The sequence below is a fragment of the Oncorhynchus gorbuscha genome, linkage group LG14 (assembly GCF_021184085.1).
Source record: "Oncorhynchus gorbuscha isolate QuinsamMale2020 ecotype Even-year linkage group LG14, OgorEven_v1.0, whole genome shotgun sequence".
NCBI lineage: Eukaryota > Metazoa > Chordata > Actinopteri > Salmoniformes > Salmonidae > Oncorhynchus > Oncorhynchus gorbuscha.
Window position 1 is genome coordinate 12,240,743 of NC_060186.1, and position 27,707 is coordinate 12,268,449.

At 46.7% G+C, this 27,707-nt stretch overlaps 2 protein-coding genes across 2 annotated transcripts in view; both read left to right on the forward strand.

Moving 5' to 3' along the window:
• Positions 1-823: 823 nt before the first annotated feature.
• The window catches only part of LOC123994452 (liprin-alpha-2-like), a 268,132-nt gene continuing 241,248 nt past the window's right edge, over positions 824-27,707 (forward strand). The window contains 2 exon segments of the mRNA XM_046297053.1: positions 824-1,076; positions 10,635-10,883. Coding sequence (XP_046153009.1) covers positions 10,641-10,883 — 243 coding nt within the window. The 5' untranslated portion in view covers positions 824-1,076; positions 10,635-10,640.
• On the forward strand, positions 7,181-10,373 carry LOC123995881 (vegetative cell wall protein gp1-like). The gene is made up of 2 exons (XM_046299557.1): positions 7,181-8,921; positions 10,213-10,373. Exons 1-2 carry the CDS (start codon positions 7,181-7,183, stop codon positions 10,371-10,373), a joined length of 1,902 nt encoding a protein of 633 aa, XP_046155513.1.

The following is a 27,707-nucleotide window of genomic DNA, read 5'->3' on the forward strand; positions in this document are numbered from 1 at the left end:
TTCCCTCCTCATCTTACATTACCATGTCTGTCCGGTCTAACATCTGTCAGTGGCAGACTGGCACTTCTACCTGTAGGAACGTCCTCAGGGGTGTCTTAAAAAAATAAAAAGCGTTTACTGCGTGCCCAATAAATGCTCCACAGAGCCTAATATCTCAGGCAAAATGTTGTAGGTTTAAAGAGCAACAACTAAAGATATGGTCAACGTTGCAGTCGTCTGGGGAGATGTAAACATCATTGGAAGCACAGGCTCGATTACTACACCATTTATTCCAGAAACGTGGCAGAAACCATCTCTGTGAAAGGGCAAGGTGAGAACACCGGGAAGTGGAGGGAATATTTTTTTTGTGAATGCATCGATCCGATTGTAAAACTGTGATGTGTGTTTTCAATAGGCTAACTGGACTGATAAAAATACCTGTTAAATGACATAACATTAGGCTGTGACAATATGATGACTGTATTTTTAAAAGGGATATTTATATATGTAATGTTAACACAATATGGATTCCATATCATACAGTCATGTTGCAAATTCCTGACACTTCCAAATGTAATTTAGCATTAGAATGCACAGCATTAGGCTGGCCATTACGCATGAGGCTATTCTACTTTTAAATACAACTTGTGTCAAATTTTTCACCCATGAAAAAGAAAATATCAATTATATCACAAATTCCATGTATCGTGACCATATTCTGGTGAGCAGAGAATTGAACAACTGCAACTTTAAGATACAGCACACCTCCCCTCCGCCAGCTGAAACAATGGTCTTTACCGACTCTTCTTCTCGCATCAGGAATTTGTAACGTGCCATATTATTACCAATGGGTATATCTGGAGAACCAAATGTCACCACGGAACAGGGCAATTTCAAGTTAATTGAAAATGCCAGCGGTTTATGCAGCCGCACCTTTCATCGAAGATTTCTTGTCGCTGCGTTTTGCCATTGAAGCTTGATCCTAGGACTGGATTGGCCGCTAATGGTCCCAGCTGTGCGATTTCGTTAGCTCGCAGAGACCGCAGTTGTCGTAACCATTGAAGGAGCCTACGTACAGTAGCCTAAAGGAAAAAAACGTAAGTATGGAAACTGTTCTCGGCGAATAGAATGTTATTGATTGTTTTATCATTTGCCTGTCGAGATTAGGATTACACCCCACGACCTGCTGCTTTGCACAGAGAGCGCGCTCAAGGTGATTTAGAAATAGGCAACCTCTCATCCTCAACTTCCTTAATGATGTGTAAAATGCTGGAGTAGCCTAGTAAATATGAACGGACGTGCTCATAGCCTACATATGCCATAGCATGTAACCAATGCCTATAGTATAGTGGAGAGCTACAGAAAATCCGGACACTGTCAGAGTGTAGCGAGAGATAGTTAAAGGGGGCGGGATGGAGAAGCATGCATGATGTAATGCACTTAGAAATGGCCAAGGATTCTCCACAATTATCATTAAAGAGCATGGAAAACAATGTTACTGTGCAAAAATGAGATTAGCTGACTTTTCCGGCGCATGTCATGTGTTTCTGAGGAATAGAACACTGGGCTGTCATGAGTAGAATATGTGCCCCTCCTCTACATTAGCAGTGAATACTATTCACATCTGAGGAATGAGTGAAGATTGAGCATTCAGGCTCCTTCTGCTACACACTATATACATACATACATACATACATACATACATACATACATACATACATACATACATACATACACATACATGCATACATGCATACATGCATACATAGATGGATGAATACCTAATTAAATCACTTATATGCGTTTGACTCAGTAATTATAACACATTAACATCTCATTCAATTATGTTATATCATGATGCTCTTTGTCACTGCGATGTCAATGTAGAAAATGACAGATGCAACCACATGTACAAGCCATACCATTATTACAGATGCTCGGCTCATGTTCTCTGATGCTCCTCTGGGTGCCCGTCCTGCTGGATCCATGTGCACGTCTAACGTAGACCAGTGATTATAGTAAGATAATCATGTCACCTTAATGAGTATACAACTGAGTTGATTTCCCTCTGATGTACCTCCTTCATGCCAATACACTGTGCTTAATATGTCTGGTGAGAGAACAGCGCTTATTGCTACATGGGATCATGCAGAGGGCTATCTGTAGTAGCAGGCAGAGAGAGAGAGAGAGAGAGCGGCCTTTATGCCTATAAAATCATGATTTAATGGCTTTTTTTATTGCCCAATTTACATGATTGCCAGACACCAAAGTAAAGGTAGCATAAAATGCTCGGTTTTGCCATTGAAATGGTGTCAGACTGACCCTGGTGACCGGCAGTAAATCAGATCTCGCCTTTATTGTCTTTTTGGCCCAGTTCTATCTGTGTTCTTATTCATCGCAATCGATTGATTGTTTGCATAACCCCGCTGAAGGGGGTTGGGGTATAGGTGAGGCCGTGCTCAGGCAACGCTGGTTTACACACACACACACACACACACACACACACACACACACACACACACACACACACACACACACACACACACACACACACACACACACACACACACACACACACACACACACACACACACACACACACACACACACACGTAAACCCTCCTCTGCCCACTCCCTCCTGCTCCTTAATGACAGCGTGCTGGGTGAAACTCGACACTCAACACCCCCTTCTCATCCCCACCCCGCCCCAGTCGGCAGCCCATTCACTAGTTGTGAGAGTCAGTGGGGTGGGGGGGAGACATGAGGCTTTACTCAATGAATCAGCCACTCACAGGTCCTTTGCCCTACATTTGTATCTACATTGGGTTATATTACACCCACAATGTAGTGAGCTCAGTGGCTTGGTCAGATGAAATTGATTTCATGTCAGGAAACCAAGGCACTCCTTGCCTTGTGAATTTCGGACTCATTAAACACATGGAGAGGTCCTAGACTTGCAGTGGATTGAGTATTGTTTAAATGTGAGGGATCTTCCATCATCAACCATGCTAATGTTCTGTGAACCTGCTTCTCAAGAGACTTGGGTTCTGTTGCAGTGATTGCATTGGAAGGGGTTGAATAGCTGTTTTTTTGGCAGCCAACAGTATTGTTGTCTGAAGTGTATTTGCGGGTATAGGCTGTCATATGAATGGGAATTCTCTGTCTCCTCCCATTCACAAAACTGCTGTGTCATCTGTTTCCACCTGTCCAAGTGCTACAGGTGCCAAAGTGCCAAAGTGAGTGTGAGTTAATAGTTTTTCCGATACACTTAAGATCACCAAAGCATTCCACTGCTGCACATTGGGCACATGCCAAGAAATCAAACATGGACATTATTTAAAAGTAGATTTGCCTTTAGTCTGCACCAATGTACCATCTAAGCTGCGCACACTTCACCCAGGACTGCTGCGCAGAAGAAATGTCTGACCGTGGAGAGACACAAGAGATTGAACTTCACTGAGTTTGCCCCAGTTTGGACTATATACATCACATTTTTTTCTGTGGTCAAATCAACATTATAACTGGGGGGTTCGTGCCCTGAATGCTGATTGGCTGACAGCCCTGGTAAATCAGACCGTATAGCACTGCTCTAATTACTTGGTAGCCAGTTTATAATAGTGATAAGGCACCTCGGCGGCGCACAATTGGCCCCATTTGGCCGGGTACGCGGTCATTGTCAATAAGATTTTTTTCTTAACTGACTTGCCTAGTTAATAAATAAAAGTACAAATAAAACATTTATATATATATATATATATATATATATATATATATATATATATATATATATATATATATATATATATATATATATATATCGGCAGACAGAGCAAGATTGAGTCTGTGATTTTGTTGGAGGCAGAGCCAGAGCAAAGGAGGTCTTTCAATCGCCTGTGCACATTTGCTGATATTCTTTGCTAGTTAGCGAGTTATTATCCCAGTTATAGATAAGTATAGGTCAGCAATGGCGAGTTACTGCTTCCTACAAAAGCACAAAACGTGTAGGCTACATTTCAAGCTGTCTTTGAAAAGTTTAGGTCTTAATTAAAGGGGCAGTGTTGTCATTTGAGACAGGCTTGAATATGCAAATAAGCCAATAGGCAGAGGGAAGCCTACATTTTCTAATTCTCTGTATGGTAATAATAATTCATTTTTTTATTTTGTCAAGTGGTTTCTTGCATCATACAATACAATACAATTTACAGGTAGCTATTTGGCCCATGGTGTTAGAGACCAAGTAAAAATAAATAATAATTTCAATACCATAATGTAAAAACGTTTTTAAAAGTCCCATGTAATGTAGGGCTGCATTGAACACCACATATAGCCTACTGTAGGCTATATAATAGAAATCTAAAGCTATTTCCATGTGAAAATGTTGTGAGATTCACTCCATTGGTTTTGTTGGTAGGCCTACATGATGCTCAAATAGCCACAATAGCCTGTTGGCTAATGTCTAAAACTGTATGGATACAGCATCAGTGTTCACTGTAAACACGCGCTGGAAGTTGCACAACATTCTCACAACGTTGAAGTTCTCCTTCACAATACCTCAAATATTCTCAGTAGCCAAAACATTGGAGGGAACATTGTACAAAATGTCACAAAAATACATAAAACACTATACAGAGGAAAGGTGTCACATCCTGATCAGTTTCACCTGTCCTTTTAATTGTCTCCACCCCCTCCCGGTGTTGCTTGTTATCCCTGATGTATATAACCCTGTGTTTCCTGGCTCGCTGTGCCAGTTTGTCTTGTATGTTCCATGTCAACCAGCGTGTTTTCCCCGTGCTCCTGCCATTTTCTATTCTCTTTTACTAGTCCTCCCGGTTTTGACCCTTGCCTGTTTTCTGGACTCTGAACTTGCCTGCCTGACCATTCTGCCTGCTCTGACCTCAAGCCTGCCAGCCACACTCTACCTCCTGGACTCTGAACTCGTTTTGACCTTTTGCCTGTCCACGACCATTCTCTTGCCTCCCCCTTTTTGGATTCAACAAATATCAAAGACTCAAACCATCTGCCTTCCGTGTCTGCATCTGGGTCTCGCCTTGTGCCCTTATAAAAGGTACAAGCTCATCAAATACACAACAACCTTTCTGATGCATTTGTCACTTCAAACCAGACTTCCTTCAGATTGAAATACTGTCAAAAGTACAGTCAGACTGATTTGTAATAGACTGTCATCACCTCAGTTAAAAAAGTAAACATTGGCCTTTGATTTACATCTCTTCTACATGGTGGGGTCGCGAATGTTTGGATATCAACATGCGGTCGCATCAAAATGGGAACCCCTGGTTCGAGTGCATGTTGTGCGGATGTAAGTCACACAATAGCTCTCCACCTTTTTGTCAAGTGGTGAAGAATGGAAGCAATTGATCTGGACTCCGCTAATATTTCACACCTTAGAAATGTGTTGCAGTTTTGTAGCTGTGGCGTTTAATGTGACTCATCAACATGTGGTGTTAAGCATGCCCTCTATAACGTAGTTACGGAGGACTGGTGGTACATAGGAAATTACTGACATAGTCAAATTATTGACATATTTAAAAAAAAACATGTGTCATAACCTGTTAATAAGATAATAACCTGTATAAGATATCTACCTGTATGTTATTTTTGACGATTGTCAGAACCAAATAATTGAAATTAGAGCATTATAATATTACTGATAAGTGTCTCTGATGTGATTTCACCCTGATGTGTAGCCTTCGTTTGATTTCTTTCATCCCTCTCTACACATCTTCCCATGTGCCTGTTGTATCACTCTGGACCAGGCCCTTGTGCTGCTGTTGTGTAGCTCCTTATATAATATCTACACAGTGAATTGTTCCCATTAATTAGATTAAGTCAAGACATTCAGGAAGTTAGAGGGAACTTGCTGATTTGTGGAGTGGTTAGTGCAGGACCATTGGGTCGAACATTTGTAAGTGCCTCGGTCCCAGTTCCAATGTGCATGTTTAGCCACCTGCTGCGCTGTAATATTTCTCATGACTTTTCAGTTGTGAAGATTTTCTATGTGCTTTCTGACCTCCATAGTCAGTAAATATTAAATTAAATATCTAAGAACATTTCTCAGATACATAATGGCAATTAATATACAGTACAGTGATACTCCCAAGGACGGTTCCAATCTTACTCCTCCATAAAGAGAATGTAGAATCCTACAGTTGTTGATACAGTATAATCTCATGAGGAGCTATGTGTTATGGCTGCTGTCAACACAAGGTTTCAGGAGGCTTTGACTATTGGGTGTGAGGCGCCCATAGAGATAGATAGAGGACTCCTTTTTATATCTGGAGGCATTATGGCGTCTGTGACAGCATGGGCTGCGACGTTGAGGCTACAACCCATAAGAATCCCCACCCAGTTGGCTACTTTGATCTCTTTAAAATGGTGGAATCCCTCAATGGCGCTGCCCATGCTTAAACTGACTTTCGCTCACTCGAGGCCTCTATCATTCACTGATTGGGAAGGGAACCCAGCCCTCCAATCCCTCTGAATAATTCATTAATTGGCATATGGCACAGGGAGCAAGACCCATTGATCCTGCCAGTACACGTTCCTCCCACCTCCCTGCCGCCTCTGTGGTGCAGAATGTGTTCTATTGAGCGTCTCATCCCCTCTCTCTGATTTGATATCATTCCATTTCATCCTTGTCCTTGCGTTTTAGTGGTTTTATGGGGTAGTTAGAATTGGGCGCCGAAGCGGTCGCGCTGGTCTTATTTTCTTTGATATACTTTCTATCAGCTTAACCTGCCTCGATTTCTGTACTGCATTTATAGACTCCACATCCATTTGTTCTGGTTTCTCTCGTTATTGCGTGTGGTTATTCTGACATAAAGGTCAAAATAAAGGATTGAATTGGCTATAGAGTTGTTTTTATTGACAACATATTGATAACAGCCTAATAACTGGCCCACGATAGTGTAATATACAGTAAATGGTCAGACTAGGTTGTAGGCCTCTGATTGTATCACTATGCTACACACAGCATTACACACATTTCTGTCTGTTTCGTGTGATTATGCCCCAGAGACGTTGACATGAAAGCTAATGAGCTGTTAGCTCTGTCCTGGGTGTATTTTAAACCACTGCATCACGTTCACACTACGGTGCATGGCAATAAGAAGCAGTCCACCACACAAACTGCCTGAGACACTAAACAATGTTCACTGTGTGTTCTATGTTAGTTTAAGAAGCCATGGGGGAGTTCATAAGCCAACACACACTAACTCAAACCTCTTTCCCTGCTCCCCTGCCCGCCCGCCTGCCTCCCTGCCCCCATGCTTGCCTGCTTCCCTGCCCCCTGCTTGCCTGCCCCCCTGCCCGCCAGCTTGCCTCCCTGCCCCCCTGCTTGCCTGCCCCCTGCCCGTCCGCCTGCCTCCCTGCCCCCATGCCTGCCTGCTCCCCTGCCCGCCCGCCTGCCTCCCTGCCCCCATGCTTGCCTGCTTCCCTGCCCCCCTGCTTGCCTGCCCCCTGCCCGTCCGCCTGCCTCCCTGCCCCCATGCCTGCCTGCTCCCCTGCCCGCCCGCCTGCCTCCCTGCCCCCATGCTTGCCTGCTCCCCTGCCCGCCCGCCTGCCTCCCTGCCCCCATGCTTTCCTGCTCCCCTGCCCGCCCGTCTGCCTCCCTGCCCCCATGCTTTCCTGCTCCCCTGCCCGCCCGCCTGCCTCCCTGCCCCCATGCTTGCCTGCTTCCCTGCCCCCCTGCTTGCCTGCCCCCTGCCCGTCCGCCTGCCTCCCTGCCCCCATGCCTGCCTGCTCCCCTGCCCGCCCGCCTGCCTCCCTGCCCCCATGCTTGCCTGCTCCCCTGCCCGCCCGCCTGCCTCCCTGCCCCCATGCTTTCCTGCTCCCCTGCCCGCCCCCGTCTGCCTCCCTGCCCCCATGCTTTCCTGCTCCCCTGCCCGCCCGCCTGCCTCCCTGCCCCCATGCTTGCCTGCTTCCCTGCCCCCTGCTTGCCTGCCCCCTGCCCGCCAGCTTGCCTCCCTGCCCCCATGCTTGCCTGCTCCCCTGCCCGCCCGCCTGCCTCCCTGCCCCCATGCTTGCCTGCTCCCCTGCCCGCCAGGCTGCCTCCCTGCCCCCATGCTTTCCTGCTCCCCTGCCCGCCCGCCTGCCTCCCTGCCCCCATGCTTCCCTGCTCCCCTGCCCGCCCGCCTGCCTCCCTGCCCCCATGCTTGCCTGCTCCCCTGCCCGCCCGTCTGCCTCCCTGCCCCCATGCTTTCCTGCTCCCCTGCCCGCCCGCCTGCCTCCCTGCACCCATGCTTGCCTGCTTCCCTGCCCCCTGCTTGCCTGCCCCCTGCCCGCCAGCTTGCCTCCCTGCCCCCATGCTTGCCTGCTCCCCTGCCCGCCCGCCTGCCTCCCTGCCCCCATGCTTGCCTGCTCCCCTGCCCGCCCGCCTGCCTCCCTGCCCCCATGCTTGCCTGCTCCCCTGCCCGCCCGCCTGCCTCCCTGCTCCCCTGCTTGCCTGCTCCCCTGCCCGCCCGCCTGCCTCCCTGCTCCCCTGCTTGCCTGCTCCCCTGCCCGCCCGCCTGCCTCCCTGCCCCCATGCTTTCCTGCTCCCCTGCCCGCCCGCCTGCCTCCCTGCCCCCATGCTTTCCTGCTCCCCTGCCCGCCCGCCTGCCTCCCTGCCCCCATGCTTGCCTGCTCCCCTGCCCGCCCGCCTGCCTCCCTGCCCCCATGCTTGCCTGCTCCCCTGCCCGCCCGCCTGCCTCCCTGCCCCCATGTTTTCCTGCTCCCCTGCCCGCCCGCCTGCCTCCCTGCCCCCATGCTTGCCTGCTTCCCTGCCCCCTGCTTGCCTGCCCCCTGCCCGCCAGCTTGCCTCCCTGCCCCCATGCTTGCCTGCTCCCCTGCCCGCCCGCCTGCCTCCCTGCCCCCATGCTTCCCTGCTCCCCTGCCCGCCCGCCTGCCTCCCTGCTCCCCTGCCCGCCCGCCTGCCACTGTACTTGGTAAAATTCACAGCTTATATAAGCGTGCTATTGCGTAGCGACAATATGCAGTGGCACCCTGGCATTATGGGGGAAATTCAGTTTACCAAGGAGCCAACCGAAATCTGCTTTAACATAGTTAGAGAAATGGGAAAATCCATTGGTGGAATTTTTGTGTTTTCTTTGAGGTTGAGATGGGGACCTGTTTCTGTGTTGCTGAGACACTAAGACTGAATGAGCTGTAATCAAGTCTAATTGGTGTCATTAAATTACGAGTTATTATTGTGTGGTAACAGTGTGCGACACTCATGATTGCTACAATTGTTTCTTCTCTTCCTGTTTAAAGACATGAACCCTATGAGCATCTGTAGTTAGGTCCTCCGCTGTACACAACCCGTGTTTGGGACAGTAGAGTTTTACTATACAGCTGGACCGCATGATCATCACAGACACCAGCTCTCTAGTCTAGTCTGGTCTCTCAGGTTTAAATGGTAACGGATGGTGTCTGAACGGGAGGCGGTGGGAGGCTGGCTGTGTGCCGGGGCCTGCGCTGAGACCCCAGACTCCTGCCAGGAGAGGCTGCTGGGAGACAGACTTGCCATTATATTGGCTACCCATTGATGGCGAGGGGACTGACCATGGGTCTGTCTTTTGGTCTGTGTCTCTGTGACTTCACATTTGTAGTGTCTGTGGTTCACGTCTCTGCTGAAGTGATGGAATGTTGGACAAGAGGACAGTGTCAATGCATGTTTTAGATATGTAGGGTTGTTCCATGCGTGTATTAATGTGGTGAGTAATGGGGATGGTTAAAGAGCTGCGTTGTCATAGGTCAACATCTGCTTCTGTGAGGTTGTGGACACAGCTGGCAAGGTACAGACCGGTGGAGGTGGAAGGCAAAGATCAGCCAAAACCTCCTAGGAATGATATAGCTTCAGATATTCACAATAGTATAGATCTGCTGCATTATGCAACCAGACACAGGCTGGCCCATGAAATAGTATGAGTGTTAAAACTAGGGCAGAACGAACGGCCAGCCTCCCAAGACGTCGACACAGCCTTGAAACACTGGAGAGAGAGACACACACACACACACACACACACACACACACACACACACACACACACACACACACACACACACACACACACACACACACACACACACACACACACACACACACACACACACACACACACACACACACACACACACACACACACACACACACACGTCATTGCCAGGAGAATCTCCCTGCACTAAGCAGGAGGTCACTGAGGACCAGAGCTCTCTAAGCCGTCTGGCCCCCTACAGTGGAGACACTCTCCTCTGTCATCCCTCACGTCATGTCCCTGGTGTCTTTGAGTCTGATGGAAGGTGACACCAATCAAGGGTTTGTAAACACAGGAAACACAGGGTTCATGCTGCCTCTCGATGAGATGGCGGCTCACGGTGCTGCAGCTCTGAAAGTGTAGGACTACATCATCTCTATTTCTGGTCGAGATCTTTGTATTTTTTATGACTGAAACACAGAATTAATCACCTAATCATCACGTAAAACATCAGTTTTATGTACAGGTTTATGGCTTGATCATTAGACTGTTGTAAGATCCAAGAGGTTTTCCTGTAACAACATTGCAATAAAACTCCCTTAACCTTGCCCTACCACACCAAGAACAACCACTGAGCATCACCCTCTGACCTGGCTAACCTTTGACCCCCTTTCCCCCACCCAGGGCGTGATGATGTGCGAGGTGATGCCCACCATCAGCGAGGACACGGCTCAGCGGGGCTCCCAGAGCAGTACCTCGGACCCAGACTCCCACTTTGAGCAGCTGATGGTCAACATGCTGGATGAGAGAGACCGCCTGTTGGACACGCTGAGGGAGACCCAGGAGAGCCTGGGGATGTCCCAGCAGCACCTGGAGGACGTTATCTACGACCGGGACTCACTGCAGCGCCAGCTCAGCTCCGCCCTGCCACAGGTAACATACCTCTTCCTTCTTAATGTATGTTAAGCATACAGTAACATGAAGGTCCTTCATGGCTATTGGAGATGACAGTGGTTGTGTGTTCAATGCCCATACTGTATGGTCCAATTCTATTCTGAGGTAAAACGCATAGACATTGATAGAACACAACTGTGCATATTTTCTTAGCTCCGCTCTGCCACAGGAATTATACCGCATAGGAGCCAATTCCTTCCATGTGTGTGGAGCACAATGTTCTGGACCATGTGATACAGCTAGGTTACAACTAGGAGTGTGGGGGTGTGGGGGGTCCATCAAGGCCACTTCAGAGATGAGAAAGGTTGTATATTCATTGCACGTACCATACAGTATAGGCCAATTTCTATATTTAAGCAATAAAGCCTGGGGAGGGTGTGGTACATGGCCAATATGGGCTGTTCTTATGCACGATGCAAAGCAGAGTGCCTGGATACAACCCTTAGCCGTGGTATATTGGTCATATACAACAAACCCCCAAGGTGCCTTATTGCTATTATAAACTGGTTACCAATGTAATTAGAGCAGTAAATATACATGTTTTGTCATACCTGTGGTATACGGTCTGATATACTACGGCTGTCAACCAATCAGCATTCAGGACTCGAACCACCCAGTTAATAATGTAATTAAGAACATAGGTGAAATCAAAAAGACCATCACCAATAAAAACATTTTTTTGTTATTTATCTTCCTTTCATGATGTCAAAATAAAGACCCATCAACATTTCAAAGTGAGCAGGTTGCATGTTCTCTGTTTGGTTGAAGATTAAGATAAAGAACAAATGTCAAACCCTTTGGTTGTGACATTCATATTTATATATAATCTTTTGCAATACTCATCTCATTGAAGGTGAGCTGCTACACAAAATTAGTTTCAAGGGCGGCAGTTAGCCTAGCTGCTAAGAGCGTTGGGCCAGTAACTGATAGGCCGCTGGTTCGAATCCCCGAGCCGACTAGGTGAAAAATCTGTCTGTGCCCTTGAGCAAGGCACTTAACCCTAATTGCTCCTGTAAGTCGCTCTGGATAAGAGCGTCTGCTAAAGAACTGTAATGTAAATGCATTCATCCATAGTCGTCCCATGGCAATAAAAACAACACTTGGAATACAGTGAGAAGCAGTGAAATGGAATGGAATTGCGCTGACATTTTGGGTCTAGTGTGTTCATTGGTTGTTCGTTTCCCAGCGATATGAGCAAATAATGGCTTGCTTAATAATTCCTATTAAAGTAAAGATTATCTCGCTGGCAGAAAGTGTGTCAGTAATTGTAGTCACAAGTTCCCCCGACTTCTCTTGAGGTTTCACTGGAAGAAAAGAGGACTTTGTTCACAGGCGGTGCTGGCCGATACCGACTGTAAATCCACATGGTTTTAGAGACAAACAAAGCACACAGACTGTACTGGCTGTGATTTGATCACCAGGCAAACACTAACTTAAAAGGGGTTGTTGGGTCTTATAATACCATAATAATGTGTCTGAAATCACATAATACTAGTTTTTTTATGATCTGCTCTTGCCTCTTGCTCTGCTCTTGGAACGTTTTAAATGTATTTTATTAGAATTGATATAAGGGTTACAGGCCCGGCCGTAGGGTTACAGGCCCGGCCGTAGGGTTACAGGCATGGCCGTAGGGTTACACAGTAGATGTATGTTCAGTATATCGCCTGTGAGTCTGTGGCTTCTTTGTTCCATCTTTAGCCTCAGTGACTCTGTATCTGTTATGATTCATACGTTCATGTGACCTTGTTTGAACTCAGGTTTATTTGGATTCTTGCTCCAACTGTATATTTTGCCTTAGGGAGTTTCTCACCCTCTTCAGCTGCTATTATAACACCGGCATACCGTACAGTAGAGAGGCTGGCTGGAGGAAGGAAACAGAGTGACACTGGACCAAAACACACATCTCCTTGTGAAAGACTGAGGGTTTGTCGTGCTCTGTTTGGAAACACCGTTCAGTTGTCAGTATGCATCGCCCTGATTGATGAGAAGACAAGTCGGGTAAATATTCACATAGCCACAGCGCTCCACAGGACACGTTTTTATAGCTGCAACCTCTACTTCAAACTCCAACTCACATATTGAAATCCATGGTCAGAGTGCGTACATCTGGCAAGTGGTCGTAGCATTGAGAGCATCCTTCCCGTCATGGCAGTCAATTTATGCCGCTTCATTCCCGGATGAACACGTCTGGGGACGGAAAATGAAATGGCTCTGCCATTATCCCACGTTTTCTGACAGACGTTTCCTCTGCTAGTAAAAACACCTCGGATAATGATGTACGGCTTGTCACTGTCTAATGACAGCGATGTTGACGTACCAGTCTGTGGCGCTCCTAGGCACCATTTTAAATGAGATGCAATCTGGATCCCTCCCCTGATGTTACCCCCATCATGCACAAATGCTTCCATCAATTAATGTGGTGGCAGCATTTCTATAAGCCTGTGCGAAATATCAACATCACACTAATGCTTTATGAGGCAGTTTGTTGGACCTCTGTCATTGTGGGGAGGTACTTACCCAGGAGAAAAGGTGTCTCCTGTCTCCCATTTTAATGGATGACATGTACATACTCCTTGTACAGAGAGAGAGAGCCTGTTGGACAAGGAACGGGATAACGGATTTTTATAAAACAGTGTACAAAACATTAAGAACACCTGCTTTTCCCATGAATGACCTGCTGTATCCAGGTGAAGGCTATGATCCCTTATTGATGTCACCTGTTAAATCCACTTCAATCAGTGTAGATGAAGGGGAGCAGACAGGTTAAAGAATGATTTTTAAGCCTTGAGACAATTGAGAAATGGATTGTGTATATCTGCCTTGGGTAAATGGGCAAAAGACAAAAGATTCAAGTGCCTTTTGAACTGGGTATAGTAGTAGGTGCCAGGCACACCGGTTTGTGTCAAGAACTGCAACGCTGGGGATTTTCTTCACGCTCAACAGTTTCCCGTGTGTATCATTAATGGTCCACCATTCAAAGGCCTCCAGCCAACCTGACACAACTGTGGCCCAGCACCCCTGTGGAACACTTTCGACAGCTTGTAGAGTCCATGCCCCGATGAATTGAGGCTGTTCTGAGGGCAAAGGGGGTGCAACTCAATATTAGGAATGTGTCCTTAATGTTTTGTCCACTCAATGTATATTTGTAGTAGACTGTCATATGTTGCATCATTTTGACAGTGCTTGGTTATGTTTGTAGTATTTTTCAAAGCACTTTGAACCATTGATTTTTTTCAGTACTACAAGGCAGTGCAGGGAATTAAGTAAGCTGGTAGACATAATTATTAGGGTAGATCTTAAAGAGGACGAGAGATAGCTGCCGAGTGAGTTTGTGTTTGTGTGTGTAGAGAGGGTGGTGAGATGAGGAGAGATGTAGAGACTTTCTTCAGAAATGGAAGTAGCCTCATTCAGTAGCTTGTGGTGGAGCCACACCGGTATCTCTCTCTCTACTAACAGAGAGGTCTGTAGCAGCAGGCTTCAGTTAGGCCCCTCCCATCCCTCCTCCCTATAGTCCCACTTTCTCTCTCTCTCTCTCTCTTTCTCTCTCTCTCTCTCTCTTGCTCTCTTTCTCTCTCTCCATTTCTCTGTCAGGGTCACGGCTCCTCTGTTCCCTGTCACGTCACGTCTGGCTGATCGGAGTGACATCCTCTGTCCCCCTCCACGCCTCGAGGTCATATCCTATCCGCGTTGTGCATAACAATGCAACAACATCCCTCTTTCCATCCATCCCTCCGTCCGTTGTGTTGTGGTCCAGAACAGAGGTGTGTGTGTGTGTGTGGTGTGGGGGGGGGCATGGAGCAGTGGTGGGCAGTGGGCAGCCATTAGCTCCCTTTGTGTCGGCAGCTCATGCCCGCTTGGAACCCATGCAAAGCAGCGCCAGCTGGCAAGAAGACACTGACTTTAACGGCATGGTTAAGCCGCCGCTGCCTTTGTAGGGCAGCACGTGGTGGGCACGTTCACCCGAGAATGTGGTGACTAGTGAGAGAGGGAGAGGGCCTTTGGACGGCCGCTCAGCTGGTAGCACAACAAACCCAGCTGGCAGTGGGCTCAGGTCCTGCTGGAGCCTCTCTCTCTGTGGTGTCTCTGTCATGGCCGTCCAAACAACATGGACTGAATGGCTGCCCAGAGCAGAGACGGCCGTGGCTCTCACTTTCTGACTCTGACAGCACTCTTGCACCTGTAGGAATCCCACCTTACTCAGTATGCAAATATGAGCTTTGGGTCATTGGTTAGTTAGCTTAGACTGCAAAAACAGACTGTAGATATTCCTCTGCTGTGCTCCTTAAAAACAATATTTCAACTCCCGATGCAAAAGCACATCTTCTTTTATTCATTCATCCCTGTGATTTTTTTTTTTCTAAATCTCTGTTACAAGTGGACCTCTGCTCTCTTCACCAGCTGAAGGAGTCCCCACAACAACACCCTACTCGTGGGTCAGTGAGTGAGTGAGTAAGTGAGTAGGAGAGAGAGAGGGAGGGCACGCGCACACAGACAGCCACAGGGCCTGCAGCATGGTGTTGGCACCATGTGACCTGCCTGTGTGTACTCTCCCCCTGAAACAGGCTTCCTCATCAGCTGTGTTACTGTACTGTAGTCAGAGAGCCTCAGGCCCTCTGTGTGTCTCCCACTCCCTACGCTGTTTAGTTACCAAAACATGACCGCCTCGTCTTAAGGCTGCTCCGGCTGTTCATTCCTACTGGGCTACTGGTCCACTGGGCAGCTCAGCTCAGCTGAAGATGGCTTTTAAAGAACTGATTGGGCCACTACTTGACACCAACAAACCCCCCATAATATCGGTCACTCTGCCCTCCCTAAATCATGGGATTGAACGCAGACTTCTAGGCCTCCAGAATTGGCAACGAGACTATTGACTCTCTGAGGGTGCAACATTTATTGACAATTTTTAAAATGTATTTATTTTTATATATATTTTTTAAAATGAATTATTTATTACAAATAACACAAGGAAGGGGTAACGTTAAAGTATTAGAGCATGAAGGACAAACAATACAGCATCAAGACACTATCAAACATGTACAGTATCAGCCAGAGATCCATCCTTATGTGTGAGGGTGCGTGTGCATGATAGTGATATAAAATACGTCATAGTTTCCTTTTTCATGATCACAATCTTGTGAAACCGAAACCCTCCAAGATCCCCCCCACAGTCCCCCCCCCCCCGGAAGAAAATAGAAAATGAAATGAATTCCATTCCCCACCTCCAAGAACCCCCCAATGCACCAACATCCAAGAGAATGAACTAAAGAGAAGAAAGACAAAGACAGAAGAAAACAGCAAACAACAAAGCAAATAAATAAAACACAATAATACATTTAAAACAAAGGACATCAAGGACAACTGAAATCATGACAGCAATGTCTACTTTATATGTTTGTGTGCATGTCTGGCACTATTACATGTATGTGTGTGTTCTTGTTTGTGTTTTATTGAATGAGAGTGTGTGTATATGCATGTGTACAAACACCTGCACGGCATCAGCCTCAGGCAAACCGGCAATAGTTGTAAAAACACTTAGTGTCATTCAAATGTACTTTAATGTTTTATTTAGACTTTTTTCCCCCTTTATCTTTTGACCATCATTCTCTCTCTCACACAGCAACTCCACTCTCACTTGTCTCCAATACCACATCCCAACCCTCAGCTTCCCTCAGCCCATCCCATCATTCTCTCTCTCTCACACAGCAACTCCACTCTCACTTGTCTCCAATACCACATCCCAACCCTCAGCTTCCCTCAGCCCATCCCATCATTCTCTCTCTCTCACACAGCAACTCCACTCTCACTTGTCTCCAATACCACATCCCAACCCTCAGCTTCCCTCAGCCCATCCCATCATTCTCTCTCTCTCACACAGCAACTCCACTCTCACTTGTCTCCAATACCACATCCCAACCCTCAGCTTCCCTCAGCCCATCCCATCATTCTCTCTCTCACACAGCAACTCCACTCTCACTTGTCTCCAATACCACATCCCAACCCTCAGCTTCCCTCAGCCCATCCCATCATTCTCTCTCTCTCTCACACAGCAACTCCACTCTCACTTGTCTCCAATACCACATCCCAACCCTCAGCTTCCCTCAGCCCATCCCATCATTCTCTCTCTCTCACACAGCAACTCCACTCTCACTTGTCTCCAATACCACATCCCAACCCTCAGCTTCCCTCAGCCCATCCCATCATTCTCTCTCTCACACAGCAACTCCACTCTCACTTGTCTCCAATACCACATCACAACCCTCAGGTTCCCTCAGCCCATCCCATCATTCTCTCTCTCTCACACAGCAACTCCACTCTCACTTGTCTCCAATACCACATCCCAACCCTCAGCTTCCCTCAGCCCATCCCATCATTCTCTCTCTCTCACACAGCAACTCCACTCTCACTTGTCTCCAATACCACATCCCAACCCTCAGCTTCCCTCAACCCATCCCATCATTCTCTCTCTCACACACAGCAACTCCACTCTCACTTGTCTCCAATACCACATACCAACCCTCAGCTTCCCTCAGCCCATCCCATCATTCTCTCTCTCACACAGCAACTCCACTCTCACTTGTCTCCAATACCACATCCCAACCCTCAGCTTCCCTCAGCCCATCCCATCATTCTCTCTCTCACACACAGCAACTCCACTCTCACTTGTCTCCAATACCACACCCCAACCATCAGCTTCCCTCAGCCCATCCCATCATTCTCTCTCTCTCACACACAGCAACTCCACTCACACTTGTCTCCAATACCACATCCCAATGCTCAGCTTCCCTCAGCCCATCCCATCATTCTCTCTCTCACACACAGCAACTCCACTCTCACTTGTCTCCAATTCCACATCCCAACCCCCACCTTCCCTCAGCCCATCCCATCATTCTCTCTCTCACACACAGCAACTCCACTCACACTTGTCTCCAATTCCACATACCAACCCTCAGCTTCCCTCAGCCCATCCCATCATTCTCTCTCTCACACAGCAACTCCACTCTCACTTGTCTCCAATACCACATCCCAACCCTCAGCTTCCCTCAGCCCATCCCATCATTCTCTCTCTCACACACAGCAACTCCACTCTCACTTGTCTCCAATACCACACCCCAACCATCAGCTTCCCTCAGCCCATCCCATCATTCTCTCTCTCTCACACACAGCAACTCCACTCACACTTGTCTCCAATACCACATCCCAATGCTCAGCTTCCCTCAGCCCATCCCATCATTCTCTCTCTCACACACAGCAACTCCACTCTCACTTGTCTCCAATTCCACATCCCAACCCCCACCTTCCCTCAGCCCATCCCATCATTCTCTCTCTCACACACAGCAACTCCACTCACACTTGTCTCCAATTCCACATCCCAACCCCCAGCTTCCCTCAGCCCATCCCATCATTCTCTCTCTCACACACAGCAACTCCACTCCCACTTGTCTCCAATTCCACATCCCAACCCTCAGCTTCCCTCAGGCCATCCCATCTATCTCTGCTGGTCACCCTCAGCTCCCCTCAGCCCATCCCATCTATCTCTGCTGGTCACCCTCAGCTTCCCTCAGCCCATCCCATCTATCTCTGCTGGCCACCCTCAGCTTCCCTCAGCCCATCCCATCTATCTCTGCTGGCCACCCTCAGCTTCCCTCAGCCCATCCCATCTATCTCTGCTGGCCACCCTCAGCTTCCCTCAGCCCATCCCATCTATCTCTGCTGGTCACCCTCAGCTTCCCTCAGCCCATCCCATCTATCTCTGCTGGTCACCCTCAGCTTCCCTCAGCCCATCCCATCTATCTCTGATGGTCACCCTCAGCTTCCCTCAGCCCATCCCATCTATCTCTGCTGGCCACCTACTTTGTGTTTCTACGCAACACATATCTTTCAACTGTGCTAACTGATGTTTCACATGATCACGTAAGAGACCTTGCATTACTCTAGAGACGGCTTCACTACAGTACAAATGTATTTTGTACAATATGTTATTATTCCCCAATGCCTCTATTCTGATATCTCCCCCTTGCTTGTTGTAAACATATATAAACTTGTAGACAAATACATAAAAAAGATAGACAAACAATAAACACATTAAATTATAAAACAGTTCTCGACAATAGAGAGAGAGAGAGAGGGAGAGGAGAGAAGAGAAAAGAGAGAAAGTGGGAGAAGAGAGCGAGTTCAGGTGTGTGTGTATGTGTAAGTCCATATGTGTAAGCAAGCATGTAGTTGAGTACGTGTGTGTTCATATCCACTTCATAATTTTCAGATATTTTAAACAGTTCCCATACCTTCTTTTTTTCGTAACCTGAAGTCGCTGTAGAATTTAGTACAGCCACGGTGTTATGGAGCTGTCTCGGAATAGCTGTCCATCTATAAAGAGTTTGTCCACAATGATAAAGGCACGCCTACCATCCATCCTTTGTTGTCTTTGTACCGGATACAGTCTCTTACAGCGTTCGTTTATCTCCTTTGGAAATTGGTCATTGAGACCGAATTTGGTCCCTTTAACCTCCCTTCTTCTGCTTTTGATCAGCTCCTTTTGTTGGTAGTGTTCAAATTTTGCAATGATCGGTCGGGGACCGTTTATTGACCATTTTGATACCTTCTGGAAACAAAGCTAATTTTATAAGGGGGATGGGATCCACCCAAATCATTTGGGTTCGTGGATCCTTTCACAGCATTATAAGGCTGCATTGAGACAACGACTTATCAATGACCGAAGGCCAGCTCATTTAATCCCTACAATTGTGTCAATGAGTTGTCATAATGCTTCAGCAAATGAACATTATCCCAGGGGCGCTGGAAGACACAATGTAAGTAACCTAATTTATGTCCTTCTTACTGCCCTGAATGCTTCTGCTGATCCTACAGCTATTGTATGCAGTAATCATGTGCCCGTGAACCAGTTATACTGTTAGCATGGAGGCGGTGTGCCCTAGGAGGAAGTCCACTGTGTGCATCTCACCCTGCACTAACATAAATAACCTGAGCATGTCTACTCCTGCTAAGCTTCCCAACAAGCAATAAAAACAATAAAGCTTCACAGAAAAGTGCTAAAATAGCCCACGTTAACATATGTAGCTTAAGATACAAGGTTCATGAAATCAATAATTTGCTAGTAACAGATGGCATTCATATTCTGACTATCTCTGAAACTCACTTAGATAATACCTTTGATGACACAGTGGTAGCAATACATTGTTATAAGATCTACAGAATAGACAGATATGCCAAAGGTTGAGGTCTGGCCGTATATTCAAAACCACATTCCTGTAAAGCTTAGAGAGGATCTGATGTTAAATACTGTGGAAGTAATATGGCTACAGGTTCATCTGCCTCACCTAAAGCCCATTCTGGCGGGAAGCTGCTACAGACCACCAAGTGCTAACAGTCAGTATCTGGATAACATTTGTCAAATGCTTGATCATGTATGTGATACCTTACGGAACAGCGGGGACTGTGAAGAGACACAAACATAGGCGCAGGCACATGCATACAAATACACGATAGCATACACACTACACACACGTACACATGGAGTTTATGTTGTAGATGTGTGGTAGTAGAGTAGTGGCCTAAAGGGCACACACTTAGTGTGTTGTGAAATCTGTTGTGAATGTATTGTAATGTTTTTAAAAATTGTATAACAGCTTAATTTTGTTGGACCCCAGGAAGAGTAGCTGCTGGCAGCAGCTAATGGGGATCCATAATAAATACAAATACACTACCACTCCCATAGGCTCAGGCAGGTCCAATCCCAATCGGACCCCTAGGCCCTATCCCCCTACACATAGTAAATCTGAAAGGATTGGATCAGTATAAACAATATGGTAATAGCCCTATAATGTTGCCCCCCCCCCCCTCCCATAAACAGAGGGCACCCCTCTGTTCAACCCCTTATGGTTGATGTACAGATGTGTAAATCCTAGTTATCAGACCCCCTCCCCTCCCCCCAGCCCAGACTCCAATCCCAGCTCTCCTCTCCTTTCTCCACCCTGCCAGACAGTAATGAGATAACCAGTCTATTGATCACTCACGCACATGTTAGTATTGTCACGCCTGCTCACGCTCTTCCCCCCCAGCGCCAGGCTGAACTGCATTACACACTCCTGCCACCATCATTTACCCTCACATGCCTTCCCTCATCACGCGCACCACCGATATTGGACTCCCTCAATCACCTGTTTATTTCCTCCCCTATATTTGTCAGTTCCCCAGCTCTGTTCCCGCTGCTGTATTGATTGTAATTTTGTCTGTGTTAACGTGTGCTGACGCTGTTCCTGTCTCGTTCCATGTCCGTTCCATATTAAATGTTTGACTCCCCGTACCTGCTTCGCCTCTCCAGCGTCATCCCATGACCAGAATGAAGGTCTAAGACTGCACTTGATTACTGTATGGTGAGGCCATGCCCATTCATGTCTGTCTGACTGGCTGCAGTTGAAATAATACCAGACATACTTCTCAATAAAAAAAGTCCTGAGAATCAACTTGGGAATGATTATTATAGTAACTGTGGAGCATTGGCTTGTAATGATTATAGTTATTATGGTCCCATTGAAATGATCTGAAGGGGTAAGCATGAAATGTGACACCTCTGTATTTTGACTTGATAACTCTCGTTAGTGACTGTGTCATTAGTGAGGCGAACCAAGTCAATGATACCCCCCCACCCCGTCCATAAATTATACATGATTACAGCCATCCGTCAACACTCTGGCCACAAGGTAAATAGCCGATAGATAGGTCCAGCCAATAATACTAAACAACCATGTGTAGTCATGGACTGAACCATTGCATTTCTTTCTGAAGGGGTGTCTGGGTTGTAGGAGTGAGCGAGAGGGAGTCAGTGGAAGCCTCACAAGGGGCAGAGTGTGGATGGAAGGGAACATGACTAAGCTGATGAGGACGATGAGAGGCGAATCCCCTCTGCTCCTCCTCTCCCTCGCTATCGTTCTCTCTCTCTGGATGCGTTGTGCTACTGCTGTTGCACAGCGACCCTCTCCCTCTAGGCTGAGGCAGGCAGCACAACGCAAACAGTCAGTCAGCTGGTCTGGTCCGCCAGAGCAGCACATGATTTGCCGTTATTACTGTTATTGTTTGTGCCCCAGTGCACTCCGCCACAGGGTAGATCAACACACACACACAGAGAGAGAGAGAGAGAGACCTACCTACACTGGTACCTACGCTGTCTTCCACAGTGAAAGAGCCTTTAAGGCTCAGGTACTATGATCTAAATACCAGGTCTGTTTTTGAGTCCTGTATTTTTGTATATTGCAGTAGGATTCCTCTGGTCTTGGAAATAATGTGAATGTTGTTTGGGTAGGTTTATAAGCAGGTCTCGGCATATAAACTGGTGCCAGGTGATCAGTCACCTTGGCAGTTATTAGGCAGTTATTAGGCCGTTTATGTCCTCACAGAGCCCTTGTATCCTTCTAGTGATCTTCATATGTCCTTGATATCCTTACTTTACAAGACAGACAATCGCAGTGGAGTCCATGTTTTTTCCAGGCCCACAAGTGGTGATTTGCAAGCTAAAGCGTCTTTCTATCTCCCCCTCTCTCACATCCTCTTTTACAACAGTAGCAGTGTCAGCTAGCTAAGTTGGATGGAGAGGCTTGAATAACCCCCACAATCCTCTCTGGTCACTGTTTCATTCAACCCGTCGTTATTATTTACCGGTGTATTATTAATATTAGGCCTGATGACCCAAGCTGGGTCTAAGGTGTGCAGTGATGGAGAATGGATGGGCTTTAGCTAGAGCTCATTGAGTTTCATTGAGTCTCTCCAGGTACATGCTGCCAGTTCCACTTTGCTCCATGAGGTTCACAAGGCAGAGCCCTCTAAGCCTGGAGGCTCCATGGCGCTGTGGAACCAGTTATGACTCCGGTATGGACTGCCTTGGTGTGCTACTGACTGCAGGTTGGTGTCGGGCTCAGCAGAGGGAACCGTTTTCCTGGGCTTCAGCCAACTTCCACTACGGATGGGTACGGTTACCCCCCAAGGGGATTGTGGGTATGGAGTAGTGGGGGAGCCTGTGGGGCACACATCTGTGAGCATTTCTGCATGTCCTGTTTGTTGCTGCAATGGCCTGGCAAATCTGACCCAATCAGCATCAGCAGATATCTGTTTAGCACCAGAGCTGAGGAAAGGACTGAAGATATTACAACGTAGTACTCTGCAATACTGGGTCAAATCAAACTTGATAGAAGGGTATTAATACATATGTAATTCCTGTGAGATTGTTGGAGTGCCAGATTCTGATAGTGCTATTTCTTTAACCACATGTTCATTTTCACTGTGGGTTTTCAAGATGACGCTAAGAGTAAACACGATAAGATGGATAACATGAGAGGAAGAAAAGTTGACATGATGAGTAGCACAAGATGAAGAGGCCTCAGTGTGTGGAGGCTGGCCTCATGCAGAGCTCTTTGATGTCATCTCTCCCAGCATTGTGTTCTGTTCTGGAGGTGTCTGTCTAGGTGTAATATGGCTGTGACTCACACACCCACACACCCACACACGCCTCCCCTGAGGTTAGAAACACTGCTCCAGTCTCACTATAACACAGCCACAAAACTCTGCCTCTCTGTCTTCACCCCAGTCAATTGCAGAGCAGTGCTGTCGAGAGGCCTCAAGTGAGGAGAGTGAAATGAGGTTACAACCAATACTTAGTGTTGCACCTCAAATGGCATCATTCACAGAGGGCCACTGCGTATTTTTTATTTTGACTCTTGTATAGAAAAAAATCAATCTCAGATGACAGCCTCAGCTCAGCGTATATGCTACCCACAAACACGTAGTTCTGCATGTATACTGTTTACTATTATCATTAGTTACCACATATATTAGATTGTACGTACAGTACCAGTCAAACCTACTCATTCCAGGGTTTTTCTTTATTTTGACTATTTTCTACATTGTAGAATAATAGTGAAGACATCAAAACTATGAAATAACACATGGAATCATGTAGTAACCAAATAAGTGTTAAACAAATCCAAATATATTTTATATTTGAGATTCTTCAAAGTATCCACCCTTTGCCTTGATGACAGCTTTGCACACTCTTGGCATTCTCTCAACCAGCGAGGTCACCTGGAATGTATTTCAATTAACAGGTGTGCCTTGCTAATTTGTGGAATTTCTTTCCTGCATTTGAGCCAATCAATTGTGACAAGGTATGGGTGGTAGACAGAAGATAGCCCTTCTTGGTAAAAGACCAAGCCCATATAATGACAGGAACAGCTCAAATGAGTAAAGAGAAATGACAGTCTATCATTACTTTAAGACATGAAGGTCAGTAGTCGTAGTCTGGCTTTTTTATGGCGGTTTTGGAGCAGTGGCTTCTTCCCTGCTGAGCGGCCTTTCAGGTTATGTCGATATAGGACTTGTTTTACTGTGGATATAGATACTTTTGTACCTGTTTCCTCCAGCATCTTCACAAGGTCCTTTGCTGTTGTTCTGGGATTGATTTGCACTTTCCGCACCAAAGTACGTTCATCTCTAGGAGACAGAACGCGTCTCCTTCCTGAGCGGTATGATGGCTGCATGATGGCTGCGTGGTTCCATGGTGTTTCTACTTGCGTACTATTGTTTGTACAGATGAACGTGGTACTTTCAGGCATTTGGAAATTGCTCCAAAGGATGAACCAGACTTGTGGAGGTCTACCATTTTTTTTCTGAGGTCTTGGCTGATTTCTTTAGATTTTCCCATGATGTCAAGCAAAGAGCCACTGAGTTTAAAGGTAGGCCTTGAAATACATCCACAGGTACACCTCCAATTAACTCAAAGTATGTCAATTAGCCTATCAGAAGCTTCTAAAGCCATCACATAATTTTCTGGATTCTTCCAAGCTGTTTAAAGGCACAGTCAATTTAGTGTATGTAAACTTCTGTCCCGCTGGAATTACGATACAGTGAAATAATCTGTCTGTAAACAGTTGTTGGAAAAATTACTTGTGTCATGCACAAAGTAGATGTCCTAACCGATGTTCCAAAACTATGGCTTGTTAACAAGACATTTGTGGAATGGTTGAAGAACGAGTTTTGATGACTCCAACCTAAGTGCATGTACATTTCCGACTTCAACTGTGTGTGTGTGTGTGTGTGTGTGTGTGTGTGTGTGTGTGTGTGTGTGTGTGTGTGTGTGTGTGTGTGTGTGTGTGTGTGTGTGTGTGTGTGTGTGTGTGTGTGTGTGTGTGTGTGTGTGTGTGTGTGTGTGTGTGTGTGTGTGTGTGTGTGTGTGTGTGTGTGTGAATGATATCCTCTCTTACACTCCATAATCAGGAGTATACGTTGGGAACTAGAATTTTGAGATACATAATTAAAATACCCACGCCAAATTAAAGCAACAAAATGAGCATCTGATAATTCATGATTTTATGAGCGTTATTTCATTGGAATAAAACTTGAACCCTCCATGTCAAGTGGGAACAGTGTGTGTGCTCTGAATAGCAGTGAATTACCAGATGAATGAGAGGAAGAAGGCCTGGTATTTTAGAACATACAGCTGGTCCCCCATTACTGGATACCGTTCAGCTTCCGAATGCTCCACTTGAGTGCCAGAAATAGACCATGATGTCATAGCCACTCTGCACTGGATAAGATGCTTGTTCAAGGACGGCTGAGAAATCCATATGCATCCACAAGACAGGGGTGTCCTAGCTAGCTTCCATAACTGCAGCCGCAACAGTTTCTGCTACTGGGTGGATCTCAACAAAGAATGCTTTCTATGGTGCAAGCTTTGGCCAAACGTATTCTATACTATCGCCGCACCCCTTCAGCCTCTATACTAAATACTCTACATTCATATCGCATGAATGAGATACGTAGTGGGAAATGTGGAGCGTTTTCATACAGGCTTTTCATTTCTCCTTCCCTATTACCTCATCTGGATAGAACTGATTTACGGTACAACATTGGCTCCTTTGCTCGTGACTCATTCAATCATCCGAGCATCTATCCTCGTGTTGTAAGGGACCTTGAGGACTCAGAGGGGTGGTAATGCTGTGGTTGATGGAGAGAAACCCTCCTCTCTCTACAGGGGTCCACAATACGACCCACTGATGTGACTAAGGTGTGCCCTCCCCTGGGCTTATCAGAGCACGGCATATTATAAGGTCACTCCTAATAACAGTGGTGAAAACAGGAACTGTTGTGAGTAGTTTGGGAGGTCTTACGAGGGGATTGGGGTGTAAATGACTAGGTTACGTTAGTAAGGCTCCAGCCACGCTACATTTTATGCATCGTTCTGCTTTTAGTCAATGTGATGGTGAACATTACCTTGAATTATTTACTTCAATTGTGCTAATGATAATTCAAGGTCAGAATTGCAATTTCAAAACAACCCAATTACCCAGTGAACAAAGAGTGTTTTGAGTTAACAGCCCAGGGTGGAAGTGTGGAACCAACAACATTCTCTATTTATTCAGGCTATTGGACTGGTTGTTGTAGTCAGAATGGATCAGGATTTTCTAGCAGTGTAACTGGCTGCCAGTTAGCGCCAACGTCCTGGCGTTAGCCTGGTTATGTTATTTGTGATAATTACAGCCTGGCTGCCTTTAAAGACGGCCAGCCCACCCACCGCTCCCCCAGCTGCTTGTTTTGTTCCCAGAGTTGAGTGCAGTCATCTGGTGCCAGAACCCTGACCGCTGCTGCAGTCTCCAGCTGCTGCACCACCCTGGGAGGGAAGTCTTTCTGCAGGTAGTCCACAGGGCAGATCAGATGGTGTCCCAGACCCGCTCCAGGTTGGAGCTTTATAGAGATTCACTAGTTCCTACCCTTTCAGTTCAGGGCACGTAACCTTAGCAAAGTGACCTGGCAGGTGCTTGATTTGGTGTGAGGAGCCTGAGGTAACCAGGATCCAGATATTCAGATATGACCTGGAGGAGGATTGTGGTTAAGGATAGATGAGGAGATTTGGGTATCAACCACGTCCTCAAGTGTAGCAGAAGGATGTCATCCAGTTTGAAAGTATACTACATGACCAAGAGTATGTGGACACCTGCTCGCCGAACATCTCATTCCAAAATAATTGGCATTAATAAGGAGTTGGTCTCCCCTTTGCTGCTATAACAGCCTCCACTCTTCTGGGAAGGCTTTCAACTAGATGTTGTAACATTGCTGCTATAACAGCCTCCACTCTTCTGGGAAGGCTTTCCACTAGATGTTGTAACATTGCTGCGGGGACTTTCTTCTATTCAGCCACAAGAGCATTAGTGGGGTCTGGCACAGATGTTGGGTGATTAAGCCTGGCGTTCCAATTCATTCCAAAGGTGTTCGATGGGGTTGAGGTCAGGGCTCTGTGTAGGCCAGTCAAGTTCTTCCACACCGATCTCGACAAACCATTTCTGTATGGACCTTGCATTTTGCACAGGGGCATTGTCATGCTGGAACAGAAAAGGGTCTTCCCCAAACTGTTGCCACAAAGTTGGAAACACGTAATCATCTGGAATGTCATTGTATGCTCTAGCGTTAAGATGTCCCTTCACTGGAACTAAGGGGCCTAGCCAAAACCATGAAAAACATTGGGGCAGGTAGTGTTCTCCTGGCATTCGCCAAACCCAGATTTGTCCGTTGGACTGCCAGATTGTGAAGCGTGATTCATCTCTCCAGAGACGGGCTTTCCACTGCTCCAGAGTGCAAAGGCAGCGAGCTTTACATCACTTTACACCGACGCTTGGCATTGCGCATGGTGATCTTAGGCTTGTGTGTGGCTGCTCTGCCATGGAAACCCATTTCATGAAGCTCCCAGCGAACACTTATTGTGCTGACGTTGCTTCCAGAGGCAGTTTGGAAGTCTGTAGTGAG